The sequence below is a fragment of the Aspergillus homomorphus genome (genome assembly GCF_003184865.1).
Source record: "Aspergillus homomorphus CBS 101889 unplaced genomic scaffold BO97scaffold_20, whole genome shotgun sequence".
Lineage (NCBI taxonomy): Eukaryota > Fungi > Ascomycota > Eurotiomycetes > Eurotiales > Aspergillaceae > Aspergillus > Aspergillus homomorphus.
In genome coordinates, this window is record NW_020291906.1 from 367,550 (window position 1) to 387,447 (window position 19,898).

Consider the following 19,898-nt stretch of genomic DNA (forward strand, 5'->3'; position numbering starts at 1 on the left):
GTTGTGCCACACCGCAGTCGACGACTGCTCACCCAGCGATAATATACTAACTCAACCCGCCCCCTCACGTCTCCGCCCCAGTATGCATTTGGTCTATATCCCAGCATGACTTCCTCCAGACCTTCACCACAAGTTCAGATCTATCCTGGCAAGGGGCTGGGCTTTATAAGCATGTTGAGTCCTTTTCACTGATGCCAAACAGAACTAACCCTTGCTTTTTCAGCCCTTGGAGCCTCCCTCCACAATGTGCTTACCCGCGTCAAATCCCATCCCCAGACGTACCCCGCAATAGATATCGCATATTCGTCCTCGGAGCCTCTTCGCAAACCAGTCACTTTACAACTTCCATCCAGCGGTCTCCGTCTGCGGTTTGACGGACCGGACCAGAGGCTGCGGTTGATAGAAGTGCTGGACTTCTCCAAGATCACCCTTGTTTACAAGAACCAGGAGGTGCTGAAAGGCATCAAACCACAAGAGCAGCCTGTCACACAGCAAGGGCCCAACTTCCGACATATTTATAATCGCTTGTTTGGTCCTTCTTACCCCGGAGAGTATATACCACCGGAGAACCCCCAGTCACCGTATGGTACCTACGTTTTATCGTATCCCGGTGTCGCTTTCTCTTTTCCGCTTCAGAACTCAGCATGGTCGGATCAGTGTGATTTTGTAGCATTGCTTTCTTCATCAGCCGCCCTACCCGCGACTTCGATGTCCATTTTCCAAGGGTCATCATGGCCGGAAGCTCGAAACAAACTCTTTACCCAGCAGCCACAATACCCCCGTTCCCCAGCGTTGGTGGGTAAAAGCAGGGACTTCGTACCCGATGAGATTGAGGAATTCCTGATCTTCGGAGCTGGCAAGATTGAAGCAATCCGGCGATCAACGCCACCTGCTCAGATCACGTTGTCGGAAACGACTCCGCAGGATCTGATCGCAGAGTTCGGGCCCCCCGATGCGATATACCGTAAGAACGATCGAAGGATAGCTATCCACCGGGCGGCAGGCCGTAGCGCTGGAGAGGATCCTCTTCATATGGGTCCATCTGCTGGCCGCGGAATCGATGTCACAGACCTTGATCACTCGTCCAACAACAGCGTGACTGATGACTCAGATGACGAGAATTTCCAGGCCCACGCATTGGATCCTTCCTCTCTACCGGCCGAATGCTTCTTTAATTACTTTCATCATGGTTTTGATGCCTTTATCTCGTATCCGACAGTATCTGGTCCTGCCTTTCCCGGATCTGACCTTTCAGATCCCACCCCGCCGTCGCCTTCGTCCCAGCTGGTCGTGACCAAGATCATCTTGCATGGGAATGTACCAGGCTCGTATCCTTTCAACCGGCATCGCCGCAGTCGGTGGAAGATCATCCACAGCCCGGCCAGCGATACGCTCACGTCCGAAACTCGGTACGAAGAAGTCTCGGAGCGGCTTCGATCAGTCTGGAAGGGAGCCTACGCCGACGCCGCCGAGGAGCGTGCCCTGCAACGGCCCATGATCTTGAACAGGGGCTGGGGTGACAGTCCTGAAAGCAGTGTCGAGTTTCTGGGCGGATGGGAAGAAAGCACCGGGAAAGGACAGAGAACGGGGCAGGATGGCCATGATGGAGGTTTGGGGAACACGGAATTGTTTGGTTTTCCAGGCCTCCTGTTTGAGGTCATGAAGAATGGCGCCGTGAGCTGTCTGACAGTATATTAATCACTTGCAGCGACTATGGCGACGTTCAAAGGAGCCCTGTATATGTTTCTCATATCACTCACTCGCCGGACAGAAGTTTTAGTAGCATTGAGTATTTAAGAGTAGCATGTGGGCTTGGAATACAGACTTAATCTCAAAAAAAGGCTTCTTTGATTGGTGGATACAGCATACTTTCAATACGTGTAATCCGTGAAATACCCGCGGCGGAGGTTTCCCAAAAGTCCGAGCGGGCATGGACCTGAAACTTGAACCTCCCACGCCTTTCCTCAAAACCAACCTTCCTGGAAGGCAGGATATGATCCAACAATAGTATGGCGGAACTGCCACGGACGCTCGCTCGGTCCTGGTCGTCGACGCTCAAGCTCCCCAAGTCGACGTTCCCCGCACGCGTGACGCCGGCCGATCAGACGAAATACCTCCGGCGATGCACCGACGACCTGTACGCCTGGCAACAGCGTGAGCGACCGACCGACCGGCCCTTTGTCCTCCACGATGGGCCGCCGTACGCGAATGGCGAGCTCCACGTCGGTCATGCGCTGAACAAGATCACCAAAGACATCATCTGCCGCGTCCAACTGGGGCAGGGGCGGCAGGTGCGCTACGTGCCGGGATGGGACTGTCACGGGCTGCCCATCGAGCTGAAGGCGCTCGAGGCGCAGAAGGAGCTCCAGAAGGAGGACGGCACGGTCAGCGCGGCGGTGATCCGCAAGGCGGCCCGCAAGCTGGCGGACAAGACGGTCAAGGCGCAGATGAAGGGCTTCCGCAGCTTTGCGGTCATGGCCGACTGGGACCACCACTGGAAGACGATGGACAAGGCCTTCGAGAAGCGCCAGCTGGGCGTGTTTCGCGAGATGGTCGAAAGGGGCCTCATCTATCGCCGCTTCAAGCCGGTCTACTGGTCGCCGTCTACGGGCACCGCCCTGGCGGAAGCGGAATTGGAATACAAGGAAGACCATATGTCGACCGCCGCGCTGGTCCGGTTCCCGCTCGCGCAGATCCCGGAGCATCTCGCCCAGGACCCGTTGCTGCAGGGTAAGGAGATCAGCGCCGTGATCTGGACGACCACGCCCTGGACGCTGCCTGCCAACGCCGCTATTGCCGTCCACGAGTCGCTGGAGTACACGATTGTCGAGTCGGAAACGCACGGTCACCTGCTCATCGCCCAATCGCGCCTGGAATACTTGGAAAGCCAGCTGAAGGAGGATCTGTCGGTCATCGTGCCGGCCATCCTCGGTTCTCAGCTGGCGGGTCAGACTACGTATCGCCCTTTGTTCAAGGGATCCGCTGCGGAGCCGCAACCCATTATCGCGGCGGACTTCGTCACCGCGGACTCGGGATCTGGTCTTGTGCATTGCGCCCCCGGTCATGGTATGGAGGATTACGAAGCTTGTCTGTCTCTTGGGATTCCCGCTTTCGCGCCTGTGAACGACCATGGCAGATTCACCGACAAGGCCATGCCCAGTGATCCGGCACGGCTCAGCGGGAAAAGTGTCCTGGACGACGGCAACGCGGCGGTTTTGGAGTATGTCGAGTCTCAGGGCCAGCTTCTCACTCAGCATAAGTACGAGCACAAGTATCCTTACGACTGGAGGTCCAAGCGCCCGATCATCATCCGCGCTACGGAGCAGTGGTTTGCCGACGTCGCCGATATTCGCGGTCATGCTTTGGAAGCGCTGAACGACGTCAACTTTGTTCCGATCTCGGGCCGGCAACGCCTAGAGAACTTTGTCAAGAACCGCAGCGAATGGTGTATCTCTCGTCAACGCGCCTGGGGCGTTCCCATCCCGGCTCTCTATCACCGGGGCACTGGGGATGCCGTGCTCACGAAGGATAGCGTGAGCCACATCATGGGCGTGATTGAGGAGCGTGGAATCGACGCATGGTGGACCGACGAAGCGAACGATGACGCGTGGGTCCCTCCGTCGCTTCGAGACGCATCCGGGCCTGGGTACCGACGAGGAACCGACACGATGGATGTGTGGTTCGACAGTGGCACCAGCTGGGCCGAAGTGGACGTCCCTTACCGCGAGGATGGCCGTCCGGCCGACGTCTACTTCGAAGGTACCGACCAGCACCGCGGATGGTTCCAGTCCGGGCTTCTCACCTTCATCGCCCACCAGCTTGCTTCCGGACAGACTGCTTCGCCGCGGGCGCCGTTCAAACACCTCATCACCCACGGCTTCACTCTGGATGAAGAGGGCCGCAAGATGAGCAAGTCCATTGGCAATGTGATGCTGCCGCATCAGATCATGGACGGAACGCTGTTGCCACCCTTGAAGCCGCGTAAAGGCAAGGGGAAGAAGCAGGCTGAAAACCAGGCTCCGGTCTATGACGCGCTTGGGCCAGATGCTCTCCGCATGTGGGTGGCCAGCAGTGACTACACGCGCGATGTGGTGATTGGGAAGCAGGTGCTCCAGACCGTGAACACCAGTCTGCACAAGTACCGCGTGACCTTCAAGCTGTTGCTGGGTGCTCTGTCCGATTTCCGGCCCCAGGACCGTGTCTCGTACGGTAACCTGCAACAGGTCGACCGGATCGCACTGAAGCACCTGTCCGAGATGGTTCTGGCCTGCCAGAAGGCTTGCCAAAATTTCGAGTTCTACAAGGCGGTGAACGCGATCAATCGCTGGGCCAACCAGGAGTTCTCGGCGTTCTACATGGAGGCCATTAAGGACCGTCTCTACACCTACGGCGAAAACAGCGCGAGCCGGCGTGCTGCGCAGACGACGCTGTTCCACATCTACCAGCATCTCCAGGAAGTTTTGGGACCGATCACCCCCATGCTTGTGGAGGAGACGTGGGAACACACCCCCGCGGCGATCAAGGAACACTGCGAGCATCCTCTGCAGCGCGTTGTCTCAGTCCCGGCTGCGGAATGGCAGAACGAGGGGCTCGAATCCGACTACCAGGAGCTCGTGGCCGTCAACTCGGTGGTCAAGACGGTGCAGGAGAAGGCCCGCGGCCAGAAGCAGATGGGTTCGTCGCTCCAGTCGTTCGTCCACATCGTGCTGCCGGAGCACACGACGCCCGAATCGGTGTTTTACCGGGATGCGTCGGAACTGGCCGACGTCTTCGTGGTGTCGTCCGTCAGCCTCGGGGCTCACGGCGAGCCGATGCCGGAGTCGGTGGCGCAGGCGGAGTGGCAATACAGCGAGGAATATGAGCTCCCCAGCGGAGCCAAGGGAACGGTATATGTGTACAGTCCGCAGGCAGGGAAATGTCCTCGGTGCTGGCGGTATGTGGTTGCGGAGAGCGAGGCGGCGGAAGAGACGGTGTGCGATCGCTGCGAGGGAGTGGTGCAAGAGCTGGATGCAGCTGCAGCTGGAGCTGGTGCAGCTGGCAGTGTGTGAGTGGCCAGTTCCTTGATCTGTATTATAGGTTAATTATAGCAAATTCTTTGCTCGTACGTACAGTACAGTATTTACAGTAGTATTTACCTAGTACTACTAGTAAGTTAGCACAAATCTAGATCGGTCTTGCGGGGAATCCTGGCAATTCCCGCGCTGATTGGATGTAGCGAGGATAACGTCATGGACGGTGGCGGCAGTGATTGAGGAATCATTTCATTGATTCCAACTACTACTAAGCAAGTGGGCAAGCACGCACGCACTACTTGTCAAACAATCAGGCAACCTCCCCAGCCTTGGTTCATCTCGTCTCCTCTCGTCTCCTCTTCCTGGAGCTGCCAGTCGGAGCTGCTGGTCTCCTCACCCAATGACTTCTCTGTGACACTCTCCCCCTCCCTGTCTGTTGGTCCTGATTGGATTCCTGCTTCGACCTCGACTTCCATGACGACAGCAGCGAGGTCAGCATGACGACTGCTGCTTGCGATGGTTTCAGATTCCATCCCCGGCCACGAAGCTGTGCGTTCTCGTATATAGCCTCCGCCTTCCTCACTGTTGCTACTGCTTTCCATCCCCGCACCCGCTCGCCTTATCGATAACCAGCTCTTCCATCACCATCATCACCATCGCCTTCACCATCACCGTCACCATCACACAACTGTCAGCTGTCAACCGACTTCACCATGATCGAGACACTCCTCAAGGAGACTTGGCCTGTGCCTAGTCCGACCTCGACCGTGGCGCCCATCCCCACTGTGGTGCCCGGCAACGAACCCATCTTCCAGGAGATCCACGATACCGGCAAGCGGACATTATGGTCAGTCATGCATGGCTGTGGTTGATTGTATGTACCTAGCTAACCACTGCCATTCTACAGGGTGGTCACCGTGCTGATGGCCCTTTCCTCGCTCGTATTCTACGTCTTGGGAGCTCGTGTACCACTGGTAAGTCTGGTGTCATAGTCACACAAGCCATTTCCAAACCACCCAGCCAAGCCTATCCAAGCCCACACAAGTCGATCTATGTCCATCCACCCACCACCCATCACCACTAACCACCACCAGACCAAACGCGTCTTCCACACGCTCGTCTCCCTGTCCGCCACCATCTCGTTCATCGTCTACCTGGCGCTGGCCACGGGCGGCGGCATGACCTGGAAGCTTGACACGGTCAAGCTGCACAACAAGCACGTCCCGAACACGCACCAGGACTACTTCCGCCAGGTGTTGTGGCTGCGCTACGTGCTGTGGTTCCTGACCGAGCCGCTCAGCCTGCTCAGCCTGAGCCTGCTGTCGGGGCTGCCCGGCGCACACCTGCTGGTGGCCATCGCCGCCGACTTCGTCATGCTGAGCTCGGGCCTGCTGGGCACCTTCGCCGGCCACACCTCGCGCCGCTGGGTGTGGTTCACCATCAGCGCCATCGGCTATCTGACCACCGTCTACCACATCAGCGTCAACGGCGCCCGCGCCGCCAGCAACAAGGATAACCAGACCCGCAAATTCTTCGGCACCATCTCCGGCGTGACTCTGCTGGTCAAGGTTCTGTTCCCTGTGTAAGTGTTTCCCATGGGATTGTAGCCAGAGAGCCACAAAGCTAATGGCGTATGATGCAGTACCATCGCGGCTGGAGCTCTCGCGCTCAAGATTAATGTCGACGTCGAGACGATCCTGTTCGCCATCTACGATATCTTCTCCCAGGGCCTGATCGGCTACTGGCTGATTATTGCGCACGACAGCGCCCCCGGAATGTAAGTGCTCGTGCGTTCATACCTGCAAGGAAGCGAACTAACGTGTGACAGCACTCTGAACGTGGACGGCTTCTGGTCTCAGGGCGTCGGCAACGAGGGCGCCATCCGTATCGGTGAGGATAACGGGGCCTAATGTCGTGTTGACGATAGGGCTGAGTGTCAAGAGGATCTCCGGATCGTCTTGGCTACAGTGTGACAATCAGATGTAGTTGATGACTGCAGGCCGGGTGTAAACCTGGCGTTATGACTTGACGTACTACGTACTGTGCTGTGAACTTTCCTAATGTCTGGGGTCCAAGTATGAGTATGATTGCAAAGCAAGGATGCGACAGTTGTATGTTTGATGTTGATTCGTGGTGGATGCCAAAGACATGAGCTGCTAGTGATGAATAGTTCTAATCAATCCAATCCCACTTTTACATATCACATCTCTACCTACTCCAACCCTCCACCCCTACCTCCATATACATAAAACCCAGAGAGAGGCGTTCATGGGGGGAGAACCCCCCAAACCCCCCCTTTCTTTCAGCTTCCCAGCCTACCTCAGCCCAAACCACTGGATATAACCCGTCCTGGGGGAGAACCCCCAGACCCCCCTTCCTTTCAGCTTCCTGGTATACCTCAATCTATACACTCAAAGAAACGTATACCCCAGAATTAATGCCCAACCAAAGCCTCCTGCGCAGGCGCATACCGCTTGCCAACCGGCTTCGCAGCCTCCACAATCCGGCGCATCTCCGCCGCCTCCTCAGAAGAAAGCACCACCTCCCGACTCCGCCAATTCTCCTCCAACCGCTGCACCTTGGTCGTCCCCGGAATCGGAATCAACCCCTGCGCTATAACCCACGCCAGCGCCACCTGCGTAACAGCGCACCCCTTCCGCGCCGCCAGCTTCTGAATCTCCTCCACAATCCGCTTATTCTTATAAAAGTTCTCGCCTTGGAACTTCGGACCTACACACCCACCCAACCAATCAATCAGCATAAACCCGAACCAAGCCAAACCATAGATATAGCCAGCCAACCAGCCATCCCCCAGCTCCACATCCACGAAGAAGAAAGAGAAGGGAGGGAAGAAAAAGAAACGTACTACTGCGCCTGAAATCATCAACCGCAAATTCCATAGGCGAAGCAAACTCAAACCGATCAACCAACCACCCATGGCCCAGCGGACTATACGCCACAAACGCAACGCCCAGCTCGCGCGCCGTCTCAATCAGCCCGTCGGTTTCGTGCAGCGTCTCGAAGGCAGAGTACTCGGCTTGGATGGCGTCGATTCTGGTTACTGTGTCGGTGACCCCCGGCGTGGCGCCAAGTCGTTAGTTAGTAAGGAGTATGGATAAACGTAATCACCGGCCAAGCGGCCCGAAAAAACATACACGCAGAAGCCCGCCGCAACGTCGCAGCAGAACACTCGCTTAACCCGATGTATTTCGTTTTACCTGCGGCGCGGAGGGCGGCGAGGGCGGGGATGGATTGCTCCAGGGGGGTTTCTTCATTCCTTAAGTATCAGCCGGGCGCACTATTCGGTCCGGACCAGACATCCCCAGAGGGAAAGAAAAGGAAGCGAACGAACTCGGATCCACACGATGCAGATAATACAGATCCGGCGTGAAGCCGAGCCGCTCGATGGTTCCGTCGATGTAGGCGTGGATGTGCGCGGGCGAGTTGGTGACGGTCTTGTCGCCGCCGTTGAGGACGTTGAAGCCGCATTTTGAGGCGACTGTTCATTCATTCATTCCATTCATGGGTGAGTTAGTCTTGGGGAGTTTCTTTGAAAGAGAGAAAAAAGCAGAGGATAAGAATACGCACTGAACACTTTCTCGCGCACGTTATGCTTGCGGATGAAATCGCCCAGCAGCTTCTCATTCACGCCCGCCTGGTAGACCACCGCCGTGTCCCAGAAGGTACACCCCAGTTCTATGGCTTTCAGCAGCACGGGCTCCGCTTGCTCTAGTGTAAGGTTGTTGCCGAGCCCGAAGCTGAGGCCCATGGCGCCGAAGCCGGGGACGGGGATCTCGATGTCGCCGAAGGGGAGGGTGTGGACCATTTTCGTTTGCTTGTTTGTGCTTGGATTGTTGCTTTGGGGGTTGGAGGTGTTGAAGGTGGTCTTTATTGTTGCTAAACGATGACTTGATCTGCTTCTTATATGTATGTATGTACTGTACATCTACATGCTACTAGTACTATTTGCCGAGATATCGCTAAGCTACATCGCGAGAAGACCCTGTATCCACAGATCGTCATCTCGTCAAGCTACTGCTGCCAAATGCTGACACTGCAGGTGCAGACTTCATTTGTCCGCTTAAGTCCGGATTACTGTGGGGAATGGCGATATCAATATCGATTGTTATCTCCGGATTACATTCCTATTATCAAGTACATACTTCTTTTTCTCCATCATACCATCCACCCTCCCCGCATCATTAGAACATTAGACATTACCAACACCTCGCTAGTTCAATCCCATGCCATGATGTGAGAATGCCATCTGTTGCGCCAAACAATGCACAGGAAGTAAATATCGCTGAAGATGAGAGAATCGTAAGCGATTCGACCACGCCATCAGAAAAACAGCTCAAAGAAACCAAAGTAAGAGACAGAGAACTGAAGTGAAGGTGAAAGAAAGGTGAGGTGCTCATAGCGTGGGACCACAAGCCTGACCTTTGACCTTGCCACTATTCAGCAGTACCAGCGGTATCATCCTCAAAACGAGCATGGCCCTCACTCCCCTCCCTTTCCTCTTCCTCCTCAGACGGCAGACTCTCCGGAATTTCTTGATCCAGACTCTCAGGCCCAGTAAACGGAATCTCGCCCACCTTCCTCCCCCCACGCAACTGCACCACCTTCAACTCCGCGAGCGGATCCACCCGGTGCGCAACGACCGCATTCTCGTCCACCAGCCGCGGGAACAGAATCGAGACCCTCTTCATGGGCTCACACAGATAGAACCCCGCATCCACACAGATGTCTTTGAAGTGCAGACACTTGAGTCGCTTGACGTCAAACCAGTGCAGGAACGGATCCGCGTCGACCACGAACCCGGTCAGTGTCAGTGTGCGGATCGAGAACTTGTGGCGGGTGTATCCGATGGCCATGGCGCACACTTTTGCTTTCTCGATGACCAGCTTATCGAGATATTCGCCTTCGCCGATAGTGCGATCAAGCTGTCCGGTGCCGTCGCCACTATCCCCGAAAATTAGAGCTCTGAACGAGAGAATCGCCGTAGCTACATAGCGCACTAGATTGGTAAGAAAAACTTACTGATAGACCGGCTCACCGTAGTGCACTTGATTCAGCGTCCACCCGCCCTTGATGTACGGCCAACTCCCGGTGAACGCCCGACGGAAGCGAGGCTCACAGACCATGGCAAGCTCCAGGTCCTCCAGGCCGGTGTTCAGCCACGCCGCCTGCCAGATATAGGTCTGGTACGACTGCACCATACCCGTGATCTTAAGCGAGCGGAGACCGCGGAAGTGGATGAGCGGGAACAGCTGCTCCAGCGGCAGGATCTCGATCTGGATGATCTCGCCCTCTACATCTTCTTCGTCCGCGTCTGCTTGCTCCCCAGCGGGATCCGCGTCCGGTGCTGCGTCTGCTGCTGGGGCGGCTGTGTTAGTGGGTAGGTACACGTCAATGCCCAGCGTGCGTCGGCTCTGCGGGATACGCGCCCAGGTCTCGCCGCCGCGGAACTCTAGGAGTGGGTTGGTCGGCGTGGCCTGGTCCGGAGAGAAGAGCATGATCCGGGGTTGTTGCTGTTGCTGCTGTTCGGTTCCGTCAGCCGCAGGAACCAAGGACTCTTGCTCCTGCTCCTGCTCATGCTCGCCGGACCCGATTCTCTTGCGACTCATGCGGTGGAGCGCGGAGCGGAGGAGGGAAGTGGAACTCTGGTTGCTGTTGGATGCTGTGCTTGGGGACCGCGCGAATGGCTGCGAGCGAGTGCGGCTCTCGGAGCGAGAGCGCTTCGCGCGCTCTGACTTCTGAGATCCGGCCATTAGCAATGTCGAGAACTCGGCTGTAGTGCGGGTGAGGACGTCGCTCATGCTGTAGCGGCGACGCCGCTTGTCTGGGGAACAGGAGTCAACAGAAAGAGTGGTCGCGGTGTCAGTGTCAGTGTCAGTATCAGTGGTGGAAGGAGCGATGAAGGCACGGGCACGACTGGCTTCTTCACGATCGAGATTGAACGGAAAGCGGATGAGGAGAGTCTGGTCATGAACTGAGAATCACAAGCAGGCACAGATATATTAGCTCTCTTGCAACACGTTGTGCTCAGGGAAGACCCGCATCACTGACCCGCGTCGATGAAGTCGTTGATGGGCTGGTTCCATGCCTCGGCGTCCTTCCAGAACGGCGCTCCCAGCATGGTGGCCTCCCAGTGTGCTGCGTGCTCTTCCATTGTTGCGTGCACTTGCCTACAGCTGGGGTGAAGTGTTTGTCTAAATTCAGTAGGAACAAGTGATTGTGAAAACAGGGCAGGCGAAGTGAGCGTGAGGGAGAAAAAGAAAAGATATAGTATAAAACACCAGACGACGCGATGACGACTAACACAAGCTGGCACATACAAAGTAAATCCATGTTTACTGTGTTGGTCTAAAGTGGAGCTGTGGAGCTCACGCTTTGAGAATCTGAGCTGTACAGTCTGTTATTTCTAAACACAGTGAAAGCAACAACACATACCCATGTTCTGTTTACACGAATATAGATAAAGGGTAAGAGGATGCCTACAAACCGAAGACTATCCTTGCGTCTGTCATAACACAGAAATACTGAGAATGAAATCGTCCAATCCGTGCTTGTCATCTTTCCGCAGCTCACTGTCTCTTGTGGAAGCGTAGCGGAATATTCTTCCTCAGAGCCAAGGTCAAGATCGAAGTGCACTCACGCAACGATCTTTTAGCTTCTCCCACCCCTTCCCTGCTATTATCAGCCAGCTCAACCCGAAAGTCTTTGAAAATCACCGCCAGCGCAACGACAAACTCGACCTGCGCGAACTTCTTCCCTAGACAGGCCCGCATGCCATCACTGAAGGGGATATACGCGCCACGAACCGGCTTATGAATGGTGGGATACTCCAGTCCGGGGCCGGAAAGACCTGGGAGGTGCGCATTCTTCGCCAGGAAGCTGTCCTTGTTCCGCACGTCCCATCTTCGTGGGTGAAATGAGCCAGCGTCGCTGCCCCAGTATTTCTCCGAGTAGTGAAGGCTACTCGCGTTGAGATTTACGTTCAACCGAGGCTCCAAGACATAATCTTTGCCCTGATAGTGGATTTTCGTAGCTGAGTCGCCAGTCCACTTCGGGACAGTGATGACAGGAGGATAAAGACGCATGGTTTCGAGCTAGGTAGACGTGAGCTTTTCCTTCGATGTAGATTATCAGACAACCAGTCGTACGCACCATGACACAGAGTGGGCCAACCAATTTAGGGAACATGGTACCGTAGTCCCAAGCTCCAGGGTCCGAGGACATCCCCTTGGTGGCCGAAAGCAAGTCTAAGTATAGCCACTCCTGTACGTCTTGATGCAGCGCGAGAAGTAGAAAAGTGAATCTCAGCGTGGTTGCCGTGGTCTCATGGCCGGCAATCGTAATGATATGCAGATTGCTGATGACCTCCCGGTCACTTAGAGTGTGTTTGTCCTCCGTCTTCCGTGGAAGAAGCATTCCTTGAACAAGGTTCTCCGCTGTGTCTACGTTCTCCAGGTCGCGCTGCGTCTTATCGACCAGCTTCTGCAGATAAGTCTCCAGATCCCGATGCGCCGCAAAGTCAGCCTTGAAGAACGGGACCAACGCCCTGGGTACCCACTTAGGCAGCATCTTGTTCGCAACCGCAACTGTACTAATGTTCTCGTTCATATAGGACATCACCCCGCGGAACGTGAAGTCGAACCCAGCCGGTGGTGGTGTGCTATCCTTGAAGATGTCATCAGGGCCCTTGAGCGTCTCTTGGGGCAGCGGCTTGAAAGGCAAAAGCACCCCGAAACCGGCACCACTAAGAACATTAAGACTAAACTTGAGGGTGTCTTGTCTCGTATCGGTGACAACCAATCCATCAGTGGCTCTGTTGGGCTGCGATTCGCGCCAGTATTGGATGATCTCTTGAACCTGCTGAATCGCTCGGTCCCACACCAGGGCGTTGTTCTTCTCGTTGAACGTCGTTGCCGTGAATCGACGATGATGCGCCCATTCCGCGTCCTCACACTGATTTTATGAGCACAGTGGTTCGGGTGTGACTTGGAAAGGGTGGGATTGCTACTCACCGTGACGACGTTCGGTCCGTACATATCCAGCACCTCTGGGCGAGCATCAGCATCATGTGCTCGTACTCGAAGACGAATGTTCATCAAAGTAGCACTCACTGTACTGGTGAATTGGCTTAGTGAAGTTCTGCCTTGCATTGACCACCTGAGAAACCACAGCCGCATCGGTGACGCTGCAGAAGATACCCCCCGGGTAGACCAGCAAGTACACATCGCCGGATCTTCTCGCCTGTCGATCCTTGACTCGCCAGCGGAAACTGATCAGAGTGTCGTACACGATATCAGCCAGCCGTGCGGGGAACCAGTGCTCGACCAGAGAGGAAAACCAGGGAGTGTTGAAGAAGGCCATGTATGCGATGCTCGGCGAGAAGACAGACACCACATAGGGAAGGCCTGAGCGCTGCGCCACGCGCACGTTCTGATAGAGATCTCGAAGACAGTCGGCGAGGTACAGGCCCAGGAGGCCGAGGATGACTGTGAGCCAGAGCATCGTGGCCGGTTGGTGTCCTCTGCGGCAAGGTATTCGAGACGGGGAGGGAGGGGAGGGTTGCCGTTAGGATGACGAAGCGGAAGCCTGTTTCTGCAGGTTCTGACGCATATTTGAAGGGAAGCAGTACATTCCGCTCATACTCAGTCTCACGGATCATTATTTTCCCAGCTGCTACACTCACATGTGCTTTTTTGGATATGGCGTTCGTCTAGTTGGTTGGTAGCAGTGGAGAGGGTCGGTGACATTCAACACTTCTACAAAGCCATTGTTGTCATAATTGTCATACTGAGGTGACCTATGATATCTCTTGTTTGGTTGTTGTTCTGCAATAGCCACCCCTGCTGACACGACTAATCAGGATGATCCAGGGTTCACATTAGCTCGTCTGAACGATCGGTCAAATGAGGAGCAAACAAAGGCTAAGACTCGAAAAAGTGGGGTGGACAAGGATTCCAGGGGCTACCAATCGCTCCACACCATATTGACACTAGCAGCCTATCTCGATGTGCACAAGAGCAAGCCTGGAGTTATAGCTGTTGCTGATAGGAGATGAATCAACCACTTGCCATCGCCAGAGAGCTGAAGCTTAAATCTACTTATCTTTGATTGTGACACAGAGTGCGACCGTGCGAGAAACAGATATGAAGCCTTGGTCACGTGGTCCCAAATCTAAAGCGGCAAGTAGATATATATACTTTTTAAGGTATGTAAAATACCTCAAGCGAAGCTTTGGTAGGACCCGGTTTGATGACCGATTCAAGCAGCAGTAATCTAGGCCCATGTGAAGTATCTTGCAACAAATACAAAGATTAGTCTCTCATATATTCATGGTATGTGGAGGGGGGGGCGGGATGGCTGAGATGATGTCTCAGAGTATGCCAATTGCTGTGTAACTCTTAGGCTGTCCGCTCTTGCTGGAGAGCATGATTGACTAGGATCACAAGGTCCAGGAGTTCGGCAGATGAATTGACACCTACCCAAGGGCATGGGACGAGGAACTGGTATGTCGATGGTATTGTGGCACTTCTTCCTTGAGTCGGCTCACAGCGACAGCTAGCATGGTATTTATATATCGAATCCAGTGAAATGTCGGGGCTGCTTCAGGACAGGCCCTGTAATTGTCCATTCACCTTGATTTGTCGGGAAAAGACTGCTTGAAGCTGAGAAAAGGGATTGTCACATCAGGGTTGTGGCTTAGAGGGCTCTCCTAAGCATACGTCCCGTCGCTGAGAGTGACCCGAAAGAGGAAGGGGACCCGGGGTCATAGCGATCCCTGGGGCGAAACTCTGGAGGTGGATCTTGATTGATATCAACCTTAATTCTCCTTAGTGCTAGGGAGATCAGATATTTGGATCTCCATAGCACATTCGCAATGGCAAGGTAAGGCACGCATTCTGCCTCTTCAGCGGGTCATAGCGCTTCTCGTACCGGACCTGGAGGGCAGTCGCAATGGGATAATTCGGAGTTGTCTTATAGAGACGTTCGTTCTACGCAATATACTGCTGCTCCGGACCTGAGTTCCACTAAGGCCGAAAATATAGACACGAGTTATAGGATGGCCGCACAGTTCCACATCAACCGTCCGGTAGTCACTGGCGAAAAGGAAGCTTAAATTGACCTCGCGCTAAGTTCTTGAGTTCCTCCTCCTGATAATCATTACATCCGTGACACCGTAAAGTAGCGTAGGTAGACGCGCAAAGTCGTATCTGTGCAGTTTTCCGATCCTACAGCCAAAGAGAAACTTTTTGAAGTCCGTAGAAAAATAGTTCGATTCAAAAAACAATCATGCAAGTTTATCCCATCACAGCACTATCCTAGTACTTCTTGCCCTGGCGCAGGACATCACCGAACTCCTCAAGAGGGCTGCGGATGAGCTTAGTCTCCTTCCAGAGGTTGGGGGTGAGGAAGCCGTAGGTGTTGACGACGGCAAGGAAGGTGGCCTTGAGGGTGTTCTCGAGGGTCTTGGTGGAGCCGGAAGAGCAAGTGTAGGCGTCCTGGACACCAGCAAGCTGGAGGAGACGCTTGACGGCGGGGGAGGCAACGAGACCGGTACCGCGGGGAGCGGGGATAAGCTATCATCTGGTTAGTGACCCTGCTGCAGCGAGTCGGATTGGCGAAGTTGCGACATACTCTGACGGAGACGGAACCACACTTGGCGCTCTGCTTAACGGGCAGAGAGTGAGGCTCACCGAGGTTGGTACCCCAGTAACCGCGACGGACGGGGAGAACGCTCAGCTTGGCGATGGTGATGGCGGCACGGATGGCGGTAGCGACTTCCTTGGAGGTCTTGATACCGAGACCGATGTGGCCCTCGGAGTCACCGATGACAACGACAGCCTTGAAGCGGGTACGCTGACCGGCACGGGTCTGCTTCTGGACGGGCTTGATCTATAAGTGATAACATAATCCGTCAGCACCTGGCCATGCCCCAGCAATTCCCGCGCAACATTGTCCAATTCCGATCCACGCTTCCAATCCTCCGGCGCATCCTGTTCCCTGCACATGCGCCCATTCGTAGATCTTCCTTGTCGATATTCCGGGTGATAATTGAACGTTCGCTTCGTACCTTCATGACCTCATCCTTGAGCTTGGGGAGGAAGAAGTCCACAATCTGGTACTCCTTCACGGGCAGGGAGTGCAGGTAGATCTGCTCCATGCTGGTGATCTTGCCAGCCTTGACGAGACGGCCGAGCTTGGTGACGGGCTGCCATTCCTTCTCCTGCTCCTTGGCGCCACCACGACGTCCACGGCGGCCACGGCCACGGCCACGGTCACCACCACGGTCACCGCGAGAGCCGAATCCTCCACGTCCACGGGGAGCGTCAGCCATGTTGTATAGATATGGCGTTTGGGAAAGGGTCGGAGGGCGAGAATTAACGGACGGGAGGTGTCGTGGGAGGGGTTGTCGACGTCGAGTTGACTTTTCTCTCGCTATCCACAACTGTTTTGGCACCAAGGGAAATTTCGCGGGCGGGTGCGCTAAGCGAGCCCGGAGCCCTATACCCTACGTGATGGGCCAATTCGGGCAATGCGATCGGGAGCCCCGTCCGGGTATATCATGTGACAAGTGGGCTTACCCCATCCAGAGCTCCTCTTGCTCTCCAATAGTCGCCCAGAGTGGCGCTGATTGTTGTTACTTTACCCTGGGGAGGGTGGATGACTGGATGTTAGTAGCTGGTGTCTGTTCCTTATCGGCGGTTATATCATTGCACCCTGCGACATCGTTCTTGTTCTTCCGTCTTATGACTGTTGATTGCGGGCCATTCTTATTGTTAATCGAATCAAGTGTACCTTTGACCAGAAGCTTCGCTTTATAGTTCCAAGCACAATGTTGCGCTGGTAAGTCTTCTCCGTCCGGATGCCTGTCCATCATGTACTCAGTCCTTCAGGTACCAAGCGAAGCTGGCCAAACAGCCGATCCTGACCGCCAGTGTCACCAGCTTGGTATGTCTTTCGCTATTCCCATTGTTTCTCCCCTCGTATATACCCTCCTTGACTCAGCTGACTCAAGTGACAATTAGGTTTTGTTTGGCAGCGGCGATGTCCTCGCTCAGCAGCTAGTCGATCGCAGAGGATTTGACAAGCACGATGTAGCAAGAACAGCGCGCATGGCTCTCTACGGAGGTGGTACGTCTGATCATCAATGCTGACACTCGAGGTTCCCGCTTTTCAGAGAAGTTCTCCTACTAACATTGGCAAGCGGTCTTCGGCCCGGCTGCCACGGCCTGGTACGGTATCCTGCAACGCCGTGTTGTCCTCCAAAATGCCAAAGCTACCCTCGTCGCTCGTGTTGCTGCCGATCAGCTGCTTTTCACGCCCATTCATTTGACCTGTTTCTTGTCGTCCATGGCCATCATGGAGGGCTCCGACTCGATTGAGAAGTTGCGCAACAGTTTCGTGCCCAGTTACAAAGCAAACCTCACCATTTGGCCTCTGGTTCAGGGTGTCAACTTCGCCATCGTGCCGCTGGAGTACCGTGTCCTGGTAGTGAACCTGGTCAGCTTGGGTGAGTAATGGTCTCCGCTTCTATTGAGCAACAACTGACTGCGACGTTAGGCTGGAACTGTTTGTTGAGCTTGATCAACAGCGGCGAGAAATGATATGCCTTTGCTCTGTGCTAATCAGCACTAAATCATAGATACCCGTCGAATCTCCGACTATGATGTTTTGATCTTTTAAGCAGGTCTCTTTCGGGCCATAGCGGGTTCTTGGCATTTGTCTGTTTGCCTTGGAATTCAGTTCGATGATACTTTCTTTTTTTTTTGTTTCGCTAGATCTCATGTGGCTTGAATAGAGCCATATTCATATCGCATGAATAGAACCTAGATACAGGGGATTCACCATTCATACATGTCCGAGCTTCTTGGGTCTCTGTCAGACTCGCTGGTACCATGTGTCTTGTAGCATTGTGCGAACGAAGTGAGAGTGAAGCTTCATCGAGATGAGACAGAGCTTGTCACTCAGACCAAGTCATCATGAATTTGTCACTGTGATATTGCTGTCAGTGACTCCTACCTGAGCTCTGAGCTCTCTGTCATAAGTTCATCATTAGGGTTGAGATTGGGCGGCGGCAGCCTATTAGAGGTCTGGAAGGGAAGGATGCCCAAAAGGGAAAGGTTTCGCTGGCCCGACTTGCGGCATCTCCAAACCATCAAAACTTGATACTGTGATTTTCCGCCGTCTTCCCCGTAAAGTCTCGAACACGACATTCGCCGTGATTCTGCCTGGAGCAGACGCTCAACTCTGACTCAACCTCTTGCGCGTCCTCCGTTCCTACCTAAAAGCTACCTCACCGAGAGTTGCTCCTTCCTTTGGCCACCTCCCATCTGGACAACAAATTTTGCCATCCGCAGTTTTCTCTCCCCTCCGACGACCCCTCGCCTCTTCATCAACCCGACTTCGCGCTTCAACGCTCTCTATCCACCCTTACCTTCACCTAACCTCACATTCTCACTACTATAATGGCTGCTGTCGCTGAGAACGGCCACGCCCCCGTGGCCGACGATAACGCCGCCCCCGTGGCTGCCGCCGAGCAGAAGGAACAGACGAACGGCGACTCTGTCACAGTATTCCACGACCCCGATAACTTCAACGTTAAGCATCCTTTGATGCACGAGTGGACTCTCTGGTTCACCAAGCCCCCAAGTGGCAAGGTAGGGTGCCGACCAATTTATCGAATTCTGTCAACATCCATCTGACCCATCCGTGGTTTATAGGGCGACAACTGGAACGACCTTCTGAAGGAGGTCGTGACTTTCAACTCTGTTGAGGAGTTCTGGGGAATCTACGTATGTTGCGTCGCGTGCTGTGTCCGAGCTGGGTCTTATGGCTGACTGATTTCTGCAGAACAACATCACGCCGACCTCCGAATTGGGCCTCAAGGCAGACTACCACCTTTTCAAGAAGGGTGTCAGACCGGAGTGGGAAGACCCCCAGAACAAGCACGGCGGAAAGTGGTCATATTCTTTCAAGGAAAAGCGCTCCGTGCCCATTGACGACTTGTGGCTGCACGCTCAGCTGGCGGCTATCGGCGAGACTCTCGAGAACGATGGCGACAGCGAAGTTATGGGTGTTGTTGTGAACGTGCGTAAGGGCTTCTACCGTGTTGGTTTGTGGACACGGACTGTTGGCAAGGCCATTCCGGGTGACAAGAACAACACCCGCACGCCCGCCCAGGGCAAGGATATTCTCGAGGCCATCGGCCGGCGCTTCAAGGAGGTTCTCCGTCTCAAGGAGGCGGATGCCGTTGAGTTCTCCGGACACACAGACAGCGCACACAGCGGCAGCACGAGGGCCAAGGCCAAGTTCGTCGTCTGAAGCACCTGCTATGTTGTGTCGCTTTTGCTTTACGATATCTTAACGCGGTGTTTTCGCATATTTTTGCTATGGATTAATGGGAAAGGGCTCTGTGATGATGCGCGGTAACGAACGGGAAAGGATCAGTACAAAGCATTGCGTGTGGGAGGAGGCTCATTCCAAATTGGCTTGCCAGCACTTCGCAGTGAGGTGATGATCTGGGTTGCAGGTCTTTTCCTCAAGACGTATTTCTGACGAGGTTTATACCATATTCTGTTAAATTTCAGTGTTATCCCTCTCGGGATCGGAGAATAAAAGAAAATGATTGAAATTGCTCCACTGGGTTTGCGGGTCTTGCGTGCTGCTTGCATGATTCGCGTCTTCTAGCACTCCCATTTTGATATGACCTCAGTCCAGGCAAGTCGTACCTCAGGTATCATCGTTCTATATGCCATAACACTGTAAATTATGCTCCCTGCTCGACCTAGTAATACAGTAGTAGTGCTCGATGGCAGAAATGTGTATGTGGTGTCCGGTTGGAATGTCCGCGGCCTCAATAGTGACTGCCTA

General features: G+C 54.5%; 8 protein-coding genes across 8 annotated transcripts; 4 read left to right on the top strand and 4 right to left on the bottom strand.

The window, feature by feature from the left end:
• Positions 1–105: 105 nt before the first annotated feature.
• BO97DRAFT_391395 (isoleucine--tRNA ligase ISM1) lies at positions 106–5,053 on the top strand (the record flags this gene model as incomplete). The annotated part of the gene is made up of 4 exons (XM_025693823.1): positions 106–178; positions 224–1,681; positions 1,709–1,736; positions 2,009–5,053. The coding sequence occupies 4 exons, from the start codon at positions 106–108 to the stop codon at positions 5,046–5,048; spliced, it is 4,599 nt and encodes a 1,532-aa protein (XP_025551052.1). The 3' UTR covers positions 5,049–5,053.
• A 280-nt stretch (positions 5,054–5,333) lies between these two features.
• BO97DRAFT_405912 (opsin family protein) lies at positions 5,334–7,121 on the top strand. The gene is made up of 5 exons (XM_025695303.1): positions 5,334–5,859; positions 5,920–5,986; positions 6,107–6,594; positions 6,655–6,789; positions 6,841–7,121. The coding sequence occupies exons 1-5, from the start codon at positions 5,726–5,728 to the stop codon at positions 6,920–6,922; spliced, it is 906 nt and encodes a 301-aa protein (XP_025551053.1). The 5' UTR covers positions 5,334–5,725; the 3' UTR covers positions 6,923–7,121.
• Positions 7,122–7,373: 252 nt separating this feature from the next.
• Positions 7,374–8,838, bottom strand: BO97DRAFT_470745 (Aldo/keto reductase; the record flags this gene model as incomplete). The annotated part of the gene is made up of 5 exons (XM_025699979.1): positions 7,374–7,742; positions 7,879–8,073; positions 8,168–8,281; positions 8,365–8,511; positions 8,601–8,838. 5 exons carry the CDS (start codon positions 8,836–8,838, stop codon positions 7,447–7,449), a joined length of 990 nt encoding a protein of 329 aa, XP_025551054.1. The 3' UTR covers positions 7,374–7,446.
• A 336-nt stretch (positions 8,839–9,174) lies between these two features.
• On the bottom strand, positions 9,175–11,676 carry BO97DRAFT_453530 (uncharacterized protein). The gene is made up of 5 exons (XM_025699078.1): positions 11,082–11,676; positions 10,939–11,004; positions 10,053–10,854; positions 9,553–9,974; positions 9,175–9,466 (listed from the first exon to the last, which is right to left on the bottom strand). The coding sequence occupies exons 1-5, from the start codon at positions 11,182–11,184 to the stop codon at positions 9,354–9,356; spliced, it is 1,506 nt and encodes a 501-aa protein (XP_025551055.1). The 5' UTR covers positions 11,185–11,676; the 3' UTR covers positions 9,175–9,353.
• BO97DRAFT_391407 (cytochrome P450) lies at positions 11,460–13,589 on the bottom strand. The gene is made up of 4 exons (XM_025693824.1): positions 13,142–13,589; positions 13,043–13,077; positions 12,183–12,983; positions 11,460–12,124 (listed from the first exon to the last, which is right to left on the bottom strand). Exons 1-4 carry the CDS (start codon positions 13,530–13,532, stop codon positions 11,600–11,602), a joined length of 1,752 nt encoding a protein of 583 aa, XP_025551056.1. The 5' UTR covers positions 13,533–13,589; the 3' UTR covers positions 11,460–11,599.
• Positions 13,590–15,076: 1,487 nt separating this feature from the next.
• BO97DRAFT_405916 (40S ribosomal protein uS5) lies at positions 15,077–16,470 on the bottom strand. The gene is made up of 3 exons (XM_025695304.1): positions 16,099–16,470; positions 15,663–15,920; positions 15,077–15,604 (listed from the first exon to the last, which is right to left on the bottom strand). The coding sequence occupies exons 1-3, from the start codon at positions 16,360–16,362 to the stop codon at positions 15,347–15,349; spliced, it is 780 nt and encodes a 259-aa protein (XP_025551057.1). The 5' UTR covers positions 16,363–16,470; the 3' UTR covers positions 15,077–15,346.
• A 216-nt stretch (positions 16,471–16,686) lies between these two features.
• On the top strand, positions 16,687–17,856 carry BO97DRAFT_391413 (Mpv17/PMP22 family protein). The gene is made up of 5 exons (XM_025693825.1): positions 16,687–16,871; positions 16,922–16,976; positions 17,054–17,159; positions 17,233–17,538; positions 17,589–17,856. The coding sequence occupies exons 1-5, from the start codon at positions 16,861–16,863 to the stop codon at positions 17,630–17,632; spliced, it is 522 nt and encodes a 173-aa protein (XP_025551058.1). The 5' UTR covers positions 16,687–16,860; the 3' UTR covers positions 17,633–17,856.
• Positions 17,857–18,208: 352 nt separating this feature from the next.
• On the top strand, positions 18,209–19,665 carry BO97DRAFT_391417 (eukaryotic translation initiation factor 4E). The gene is made up of 3 exons (XM_025693826.1): positions 18,209–18,685; positions 18,749–18,820; positions 18,879–19,665. Exons 1-3 carry the CDS (start codon positions 18,494–18,496, stop codon positions 19,347–19,349), a joined length of 735 nt encoding a protein of 244 aa, XP_025551059.1. The 5' UTR covers positions 18,209–18,493; the 3' UTR covers positions 19,350–19,665.
• Positions 19,666–19,898: the final 233 nt, after the last annotated feature.